General features: G+C 32.8%; 1 protein-coding gene across 1 annotated transcript; it reads right to left on the bottom strand.

Moving 5' to 3' along the window:
* Positions 1-1063: 1063 nt before the first annotated feature.
* On the bottom strand, positions 1064-11149 carry LOC100368737 (transmembrane protein 208-like). The gene is made up of 4 exons (XM_002736218.4): positions 11074-11149; positions 9669-9824; positions 8888-9024; positions 1064-1369 (listed from the first exon to the last, which is right to left on the bottom strand). Exons 1-4 carry the CDS (start codon positions 11077-11079, stop codon positions 1162-1164), a joined length of 507 nt encoding a protein of 168 aa, XP_002736264.2. The 5' UTR covers positions 11080-11149; the 3' UTR covers positions 1064-1161.
* Between the last annotated feature and the right edge of the window lie 192 nt (positions 11150-11341).

Here is an 11341-nt window from a genome sequence, read left to right as displayed (position 1 = left end):
ACGTCCTTGAGCAGAAGGATATCTGACTTGGGGGGGGGGGGGGTCAATGACTTTCAGCCATACAGTGTTGCAGGCAGATCAAAAATAAAACATGTGTGGACTACTCTGTTCTATGCGAGTGTACAGGGAATTATTCTGTCCCATTGCGACAGTCACCGGAACAGCACCAGTGCAGTGAGTGACAGCTCGTTGTGTGCAGTAGTTTCAGTGACACCATCCATGTTATATACAATGCAATATCCACTTAGCAGGCAATATACCATGTAATACACCTTTTTATTCAGAGTCATGTGACTGAGTTTTACCCAAACACAGCATGCGTATAAACAAGAAGATGTGATAATGTATGTTAAAACATTCACTGTCAGTTTTCAGTCATTTACTAGTCTTCAACAATCAGACCATGACAATTAGACCAACATATACATAGAACAGATTTAAACAGGGTAATGCATGCATGCATATCAATGCGACCACTCAGCCAAAGTATAGTATTCAAATTACATTAGAAAAAATTTGTACAGAGTGCAAGGATTTATGACAGTAAGGGACAACATCAAAAGTTCAATGTAGGATAAAAAAACTAAATTCCTTTATTTTTTTCCCCACCCCCCACCGAAACTTAATTGATAAATATTGATCATGTCGGCAGACTACATTCACCATTAAATACAAATTAATAATCGAACAGTAGTATGGCATAGCAGTTGGTTCTAGGTCCATGCCCTGAAATTTACCTCATTTGACGCAAATATTTTCACTCTGGCCAAATCATTTTCTCGTCTTGGATGTTTGTTTTATCATTTTCTGTTATTTTTGTCCATGATTGGATAGAAAAAAAAAACGAACTACAAATACTCCATGATTTTTTTGACTTCATTAAAAATTTGTAGGATGGAAACTTTTTGAGGTCAACACCCCCCCCCCCCCACCCCCACCCCCACCCCCAAATAATTTTTTTATCCGACATCGATCTTTTGAAGTTGTCCCTAAGGGAATATTAGTTGTTTTACTGATTCTTTATTTTTCTTAGAAAATTGAATTAATCAGGCATACATGAATGCATGGTGGAGAAAAAAGAACTTTAATTCATATATCAGAGTTAACATTTTTAAAAAAATAATTAATAAATAAATCACAGTGGAATTCAACTCCACATTCTCATCTTCTCTTCATTTTCCTCTCCATCTTCTTTTGTTTCTTCTCATCAATTTCCGGTGCTGGTGCAAATAACCATGGTGACAGAAAGTTCCTCCAGATGTAGAGTAAAGCAGCTCCGGGTACAATAAACCAAAGAATCCAGAAATAGTTGGAGAATATACTCAGTACTTGAACAATAACAGTGACAAGTAGAACATCCTTGATATGCCTGTTTAATAAATATATTTATTATAAAATATTTTACTGTAAATGTGAATTCTCCAGTGTATTCAAGTACAGTGAAAACTTGTTTGGTTCAAATCTAATGTGTCAACTCCTCATTAAGATTAAGCCATATACATAACCCCTGAAGGTCATACATGCTGGCAATTCCTGTATTGCTTTCCTATGACAGAAATAATGTGTTCATTTATTAATGTAACACATAATAACTATTTAGATTGGTCATTTTGATTGTTTTGAATTATCTATGAGCAAATGACAAAGCGTATTTTGAACGTTTTATGTAAATTAACCCATGGTGCAAGTATAATTGTATGACTTTGAGTCAGTTTACAATTTTAAAAGTCACCGTTGTGGTTAGAATGTTGTAAACCACACAAGACTGAATGATACCGTATAATGATACTAGTATATTTCTCACTTTTTGCTATGCTGAACTTCTTAAGAACTTTACACAGTTTGACATTTTTGGAAATAATTTTTTTTTTCTATTTATAGTGAGTTTGTACCCCAGAAAGAAATGTGTGACTTTTTTTGGGGTCATACATTAGGCCTATTGAAAGTTTACACTGTCATTCATTTAGTTTGGCTCTAAGATGTAACAGATTATGAAAGTCAAAATACTTTTATCTCAAGATAATGATACATGTACTGGTATTTCAATAGCGAAAATTTGCAAAATCTGGCATATAATATTTTGTCAGGAAAAATTATGGCAAACAAAGACAAATTTACTATTGTAGAAGCATAAATTATTACTGGAATTTAATTTCCCTTTTTTTGATATTTTGAGCATATTTACAGATTTGTCAGTGAAACAGGTGTTCTATTGAAATATTACATGTTCACATACATGTAGTTTAATTTAGTTATTTTCAATTATCAGCAATTTATTTTTACTGACATTTAATTTCACTATTTTGATGTTTTGAGCATAATCACTGTTTTAATTTTTACGAATTTGTCAAGGAAACAACGAGTTTTATTGTTATTTTACATATTCATGTAGATTTAATTTAACGGATTTTACTAACTTATCTGTGGAAATTATGAAATTAAAACCCAGTAAATAATTAATACATTCACAGTAAACAGAATGATAACATCATCAGAAGCAGACATAAGCAGACTTTACTAAATGTATTATTGTTCTTCTGGTCTTTCATTTTAACATACCTCACAGCCATGATGCGCATTATTAACTCACAGCCGTAAAAATTAAATTAAAAAGCATGACATATACTTTTGGCAATTTGATTTTACTAGCTTGCATGTAAATGCAGAGCCTTCAGTAGAACATGCAGTAATATGGTCAGCTACTGACATCAGTATTGCTCAATATTAGAACTTGGACAAATGCCAGAAATGCCATGAACTGTTTGGCCTTCTGTCCTATATACATGACAATTTATGTAAGCATATGTTGAATGGACAAAAACAGGAATTGTGTCATTGTGGTGGTAAGCATATGATGAATGGACAAAAGCATGGAATGTATAACTTTCTTTTAGGCATTTCTCATGGTATTTTCTCTTTAAAAATTATTTGTGTTTAAAAACAACAACAATTTTTCATAAACATGGGATTGTATCAGCAGCTAGCACATACTATGGTAGAGGATTGAAATAGCTATGTGTAATTTTATGTCTCAGCAGCTAGCACATACTATGGTAGAGGGTTGAAATAGCTATGTGTAATTTTATGTCTCAGCAGCTAGCACATACTATGGTAGAGGGTTGAAATAGCTATGTGCAATTTTATGTCTCAGCAGCTAGCACATACTATGGTACAGGTAGAGGATTGAAATAGCTATGTGTAATTTTATGTCTCAGCAGCTAGGACATACTATGGTAGAGGATTGAAATAGCTACGTGCAATTTTATGTCTCAGTAGCTAGCACATACTGTGGTAGAGGGTTGAAATAGCTATGTGCAATTTTATGTCTCAGCAGCTAGCACATACTATGGTAGAGGATTGAAATAGCTATGTGTAATTTTATGTCTCAGCAGCGAGCACATACTATGGTAGAGGGTTGAAATAGCTATGTGTAATTTTATGTCTCAGCAGCTAGCACATACTATGGTAGAGGATTGAAATAGCTATGTGCAATTTTATGTCTCAGCAGCTAGCACATACTATGGTAGAGGGTTGAAATAGCTATGTGTAATTTTATGTGTCAGCAGCTAGCACATACTATGGTAGAGGATTGAAATAACTACATGCAATTTTATGTCTCAGCAGCTAGCACATACTATGGTAGAGGATTGAAATAGCTACATGCAATTTTATGTCTCAGCAGCTAGCACATACTATGGTAGAGGATTGAAATAGCTACATGCAATTTTATGTCTCAGCAGCTAGCACATACTATGGTAGAGGATTGAAATAACTACATGCAATTTTATGTCTCAGCAGCTAGCACATACTATGGTAGAGGATTGAAATAACTACATGCAATTTTATGTCTCAGCAGCTAGCACATACTATGGTAGAGGATTGAAATAGCTACATGCAATTTTATGTCTCAGCAGCTAGCACATACTATGGTAGAGGATTGAAATAGCTATGTGCAATTTTATGTCTCAGCAGCTAACACATACTATGGTAGAGGATTGAAATAGCTATGTGTAATTTTATGTCTCAGCAGCTAGGACATACTATGGTAGAGGATTGAAATAGCTACGTGCAATTTTATGTCTCAGCAGCTAGCACATACTATGATAGAGGATTGAAATAGCTACATGCAATTTTATGTCTCAGCAGCTAGCACATACTATGGAAGAGGATTGAAATAGCTATGTGCAATTTTATGTCTCAGTAGCTAGCACATACTGTGGTAGAGGATTGAAATAGCTACGTGCAATTTTATGTCTCAGCAGCTAGCACATACTATGGTAGAGGATTGAAATAGCTATGTGCAATTTTATGTCTCAGCAGCTAGCACATACTATGGTAGAGGGTTGAAATAGCTATGTGTAATTTTATGTCTCAGCAGCTAGCACATACCATGGTACAGGTAGAGGATTGAAATAGCTATGTGTAATTTTATGTCTCAGCAGCTAGCACATACTATGGTACAGGTAGAGGATTGAAATAGCTATGTGCAATTTTATGTCTCAGCAGCTAGCACATACTCTGGTAGAGGATTGAAATAGCTATGTGCAATTTTATGTCTCAGCAGCTAGCACATACTCTGGTAGAGGATTGAAATAGCTATGTGCAATTTTATGTCTCAGCAGCTAGTACATACTATGGTAGAGGATTGAAATAGCTATGTGCAATTTTATGTCTCAGCAGCTAGCACATACTATGGTAGAGGATTGAAATAGCTATGTGCAATTTTATGTCTCAGCAGCTAGTACATACTATGGTAGAGGGTTGAAATAGCTATGTGCAATTTTATGTCTCAGCAGCTAGCACATACTATGGTAGAGGATTGAAATAGCTATGTGCAATTTTATGTCTCAGCAGCTAGCACATACTATGGTAGAGGATTGAAATAGCTACAGTATGTGCAATTTTATGTCTCAGCAGCTAGCACATACTATGGAAGAGGATTGAAATAGCTATGTGCAATTTTATGTCTCAGCAGCTAGCACATACTATGGTAGAGGGTTGAAATAGCTATGTGCAATTTTATGTCTCAGCAGCTAGCACATACTATGGTAGAGGATTGAAATAGCTCTGTGCAATTTTATGTCTCAGCAGCTAGCACATACTATGGAAGAGGATTGAAATAGCTACGTGCAATTTTATGTCTCAGCAGCTAGCACATACTATGGTAGAGGATTGAAATAGCTATGTGCAATTTTATGTCTCAGCAGCTAGCACATACTATGGTAGAGGATTGAAATAGCTATGTGCAATTTTATGTCTCAGCAGCTAGCACATACTATGGAAGAGGATTGAAATAGCTATGTGCAATTTTATGTCTCAGCAGCTAGCACATACTATGGTAGAGGGTTGAAATAGCTACGTGCAATTTTAGCAATGCATGAATGAACAGAATTCTATTTTAGCTAAAGTGCCAACGACCTCATTGTGAGAATATAGGGACAAATTTGTAATGTTGTAAGTGAAGTTAATAACATTTTACCCACAACAGTAAAGTTTCATATTTTAAACCTATGATAACCTGCACAATTACTACTAGTAACTTATACTATGAAAAACAATGAAAATTGCAATTTTAAAAATCAATCGTGCTTCTTTGTGAAAGCTACTAATTTTCATATGAATCATTAACTATTGGACTTGTGTTTTACATATGCCATGTCTCATTAGTTGTTTATTAATTTACTTATAAACAATAGACATTACAATAATTAATGACTGCATATAATTATGGTACACATGATTTCTTTTAAGAAGACCTCGTGTTTTACTCAATGTAGATCATTTGAAATTTAGTAATTATAATTTCTCTGTCACTGTAAATCATTTTCTCACTTTGGAGCAGTGCAAAAAATGGTTTCCAATAAATTACTTTAGAAATATCACAATTTTAAATAATAAACTCCTAAAAGACGTCAACTTGAAAAGCAGGGCTATTTTACAAACATTTGAAAATTTTTTTCTATTTTTTAAAATCTCATAGTAAACATCATCACAACAAGCAACCTCATGGTTGAAATAGCACCACTGTCGCTGTAGAGTGTCTGTCTCAGAAGTTTATAAATGTTTTGTATGATGAGATTCTAACTATTTGCCTTGATTCCCATAATTTTCTTGCCTTTTCACAACTACTGTAGTTCATATGGTTGTAGCCTCACGAGGTTGCATGAATTGTGCCCTCCATGGTGCTCCAAACTTGACACACACCTGACAGAACGATGTAGTTTTTCACTTTTCCCGACGATTTTTTGTTGGTACCAATAAAATTAGTCTACTCCATAATTTATATGTACACTGGTACTGGCAAATATTAAAAAACCTGGCTTACTATTTACTCTAAATGTTAACATAAAAACAAATAACATTGCTTTATTGCTACATTTGTATTGCTGAAACCATGGAACTATAAACCACAGGAAGAACAAGAACTCTGTTTCCTTTGGAGTATGTTGCCTCGTTGTCGAATGTTTACTTTGACTGTTTATTACGTCGCATTAAAAAATAAGCCAATTTACGCAAATGAACATTAATCTCTGACTATCGGTCATTTTCGGAGTCAATCGGGCAACTTCGGGAGATCACGTGATCGAGTTGTTTTTGTTATATTAAAAATGAAAACTCGCTAAACCCGACCCGTTGCACGACTTCCGGTACACTGAAGGTCACCCTGCAGACCGACTTATTTGCGCATGCGTAGGGAACAAAATATTTTACTGCGCAAATATGAAATATTTTTCTTCAAGTTTTCCGTTCCCAGCAAAGCAGTTGATACAGCGTATTGGCGGCAACTACTATTAACATCCAGTATGACTAATGTTGTGGAAACAAAGCGAAAGCACTGTAAGATAAACTAAGACAAAGGTTTTTTTAATCCTCTTAGTTTGGTTATTCTTCCTGTGGTTTATATTTCCATGGTGAAACCATGTATGATAAGCAGTTATCACATAATAATATTACAACGTTTTATTCGTGATCATAGTATTTTGACTCAGCTCTTCACTACTCATCAAAATCCTAGATCCCTCGTAAATACAAATCAAAGAAAGCTTAGAAAGAACTCCCGTGTGCTGAGAGTATTGAAGACACATTAAAAATTAATTCAAAATTACTTGTACATGAGATATTGATGGAAAAGCTGAAAACTAATTATGTACATCAGGTAACTAATATGAACAGAACAGAACAAAAAAATTATGAATTATTATGCTAATTAGAGAATTAATATGAACAAATTTTAACCCAAAATTAATCAGGCCTGTCTATTGTCCTAGACCATTTATGTACCAAATTTTATTCAAATGTGATGATCAGTAATTGAGATACACTGTATCAGTGTTAATTAATTATATTAATTAGGTGATTAATAAGCATAAATATTTACCAAAAACTAATTGGGTTTCTGCATAGTTCTCTTTAAAAGTTTCATTAAAATCCAATTTGTGGTTCTTTATATATCAGTGGAACATTATGCAAATTAGGCAATTAATATCCAATTAAAACTAATCAGGTCTCTGCATAATCCTAGAAGATCTATGTAGCAAGTCTCATTGAAATATGATGATTACTACTTGATATATCAAAAGCTGAAAATTAATTAATTATGCAAATTAGGTAATTAATATGTACTCATATTACCCTAAAAACTATCAGGTCTGTGCAGTGTCCTATGACATATATGTACCAAGTGTCATTGAAATGTGATGATTACTACTTGAAATACCAAAAGCTGAAAATTAATTAATTATGCAAATTAGGTAATTAATATATACTGATATTACCCTAAAAACTATCAGGTCTGTGCAGTGTCCTATGACATCTATGTACCAAGTGTCATTGAAATGTGATGATTACTACTTGAAATATCAAAAGCTGAAAATAAATTAATTATGCAAATTAGGTAATTAATATGTACTCATATTACCTTAAAAACTATCAGGTCTGTGCAGTGTCCTATGACATCTATGTACCAAATTTCATTGAAATGTGATGATTACTACTTGAAATATCAAAAGCTGAAAAATAATTAATTATGCTAATTAGGTAATTAATATGTACTCGTATTACCCTAAAAAATATCAGGTCTGTGCAGTGTCCTATGACATCTATGTACCAAATTTCATTGAAATGTGATGATTACTACTTGAAATATCAAAAGCTGAAAATTAATTAATTATGCAAATTAGGTAATTAATATGTACTCATATTACCCTAAAAACTATCAGGTCTGTGCAGTATCCTGTGACATCTATGTACCAAGTTTCATTGAAATGTGACAATTACTACTTGAAATATCAAAAGCTGAAAATTATTTAATTACGCTAATTAGGTAATTAATATCTACTGATATTACCCTAAAAACTATCAGGTTTGTGCAGTGTCCTATGACATCTATGTACCAAGTTTTATTGAAATGTGATGATTAGTACTTGAGATATCAGTGGAAAAGCCGAAAATTTATTAATCATTATGCAAATTAGGTAATTAATATTGCACAGATTTTTACCCAAAACTAATCAAATCTGCGCATTAGTTTGGGGCATCTGTGTGCCAAGTTTCATCAAAATCCAATGAGTGGTTCTTTAGATATCAGTGGAAGAGTCATGGAACAGCTAAAAATCAGCTAATTATCATGCAAATTAGGTAATTAATATGCATGGATTTTTACCAAAACCTAATCAAATCTGCGCATTGGCCCAGAGCATCTATGCACCAAGTTTCATCAAAAACTGATGTATGGTTCTTGATATATCAGTGGAACAGACGGACACACATACACACACACACACACACACGCACACACACACAGACAGACACACTAACTGCAAAGACTCCCTTTTTGTGCTTCGCACACGGGAGTCAAAAAATATAACAAAGATTGATAAATACTTACTCAGCTATTCCAGACTCCATATTCAAATCAATACCTCCATCTACTAATACACCATTACTGTTGAATACTGATTTGGCCATATAGCCCATAAAAGCCATACAACTAACATAAATAGCTATGGCAAATGCAAAGAGAACCTGGAAAAGATTATCATATAATCATTATGGTCAATATATTACATGTAATACAATACTATTGCAAGCTGCATGCAAAAGCCGCACTGTACAACTGATGTTATGATGAACCAAACGTGACAGGGGATTTACAAAATCAAATACAAATCTAATACAATAGGAAGCTACACAATCAAACTTTTATGATTGCTCTCAAGGTTTTAGTGTTATATACTGTAAAATACTTTACTTTAGCTGGAATTAATTTTTGCTGAAAACATTTTTTGAGCTGTTTTGTATGCAGTTTATTTTCACTAATATTTTATGAGTAAAATCTAGAAGAAAAAAAAAGTATTTACATTGGATTTTATTTTTTAAAAAAGTATCAGAACTATCATTCGTAATATTATTAATAGGTAAAATCAAGTCAGCTTTCTTTGCAGTGTACATGTATGGCATAGAAAAAAACTCCTACAAGGGTAGTTAACACCAGAGATAGCAATTCAGAATACAAATTGCAGCAAGTCAAAATTCACACACACACATTCTAGCAAATTAATTATACCGGGTATACCGTAACTATAAGGATAAAATATAGTATGATATGTTACATATGAAAGTGCTATATTTGATCAACTTTTGACCATACTTACTGGTGATGTACTTACCCAACAGGAAGTATTGAAAGTTTCCCACATCCAAACCATTCTAACAACTATGTAGATTAAATTTGCAGCTAAAACAATATTCCTATAAAATTTAAGTGTTGCTTTATTTTCTTCATAGATCTGTTTCTGGCCTTTGGTGCCAACTTTACCCTTGGGCTATGAAAGAATGAACATAAAAAGTAACATTACAATGATACGTATAACAATGACTTTATTTTTATATTTGAATGCATTGTGTTTTACCTTCTGAAATATACTTGAGTGAGCAACAAATTTAGAAAATTCTCAATATTTTTGTTCAAACTGAATCAATTGTTCTTAATTATATAATAATTAAGTGACAAAATTAAAACAGATGGCACATGAAGTATTGTTAAACTTGGCATTGTATAAAACTATTGAGCAAATTACATGTAATGTGCTTTTGTGATAAACACAACCTTCTCTGGATCTGTAGCATTGTTTGAAGTAGGTCTCATTTACATTTGCTTAGCAGACCTTTCATTCTCATCAAACAATGAATTCAAGGCTTAATATCAACAAGGATGTTTTCCTGACATATAGTTGCTATCAATTTGTTCTAATCTTTTTAAAATGGCAGAATATCGCTTGCAAAATCAAATTAATTCCCGGTTATAATTGTCATTGTTAATTTGGGTGAGGATTATAAATATCAAATTTTCAGCAAATAATTACATACTTCAATGTTCTACTATAATGCATGTGCACAAACAGTATCTGCATTTAGTTGATGGAACTTTTGGATTACGTTTGTTGCAGCATCAAAGGTAAATTATTTTTGCTTTTATTTTTTGCAGGACATTTCAAAGTGTGTCTCGTCTTCAGTTTCCTTAAAAGTACATAAGTCACAAAGTCTTTTGTCAATTGAAATTACTAAACTGAGTTTTAGGTTTTGTGTGTCTATTTCAATTTTGAGACAGTGATTGCTGAGTCTGATTTTACATAACTGCTCTCTCAATTCAATGCTCTCGATATCAAACTAATATTTTCCAATCTGAAAATGTTTTTGAAGCCTCTGTATGTTCTCTGTTTATTTTTTTCTCTGAAATTTTTTTCTCTGCCATCATGAATATAATATTTCCAACATAATTTAAAGATGCTTTAAAATTTGTTTATCTATCATTTTTATAATAATAATAATTTGATTGAGTTTTTATTTTTGCTTTATAATATATAATTATTACATCAATATTGTTATAATATCAATTTTTGTGTACATCGAGCTATATCATTGAATGACCAAGAACATCAGTTTTTGCTGGAAGAACCCATTTCCTTGCAACCTGTAAACCATTGAATTAATCTATTCTTAGTTCACAGTGTAAGCAAAGTGTAATCAAAATGTATTTAACAAACACATACAACTGTAACAATATAAACTCACCGGCATTTTGGTAGATAAAATATGCTTGGCAAATACAAACGAATCCCGACACTTTTCGCCGAATTTAACCTTTGGCCTTTTTATTGGAACAATGTCAGCCCAGCATTCGAAATATTATTTACTTTCATCTTTACACTGCTTTTAGCTGAAAAGTGTGAAATAATAATATGCCTTTAATTTGTTCTTATCATTATTTTTAAAATTTGTTTCTAGCAATTATGTACTTATATTTTCTATGTTTGTACATATTTGCTACAAATGATTGCAT

This window comes from Saccoglossus kowalevskii, chromosome 6, assembly GCF_978046115.1.
Source record: "Saccoglossus kowalevskii chromosome 6, keSacKowa6.1, whole genome shotgun sequence".
NCBI classification, from domain to species: Eukaryota; Metazoa; Hemichordata; class Enteropneusta; family Harrimaniidae; genus Saccoglossus; species Saccoglossus kowalevskii.
The sequence above is the reverse complement of the archived record's forward strand: the minus strand, read 5'-3'. Positions and strand labels throughout refer to the sequence as shown.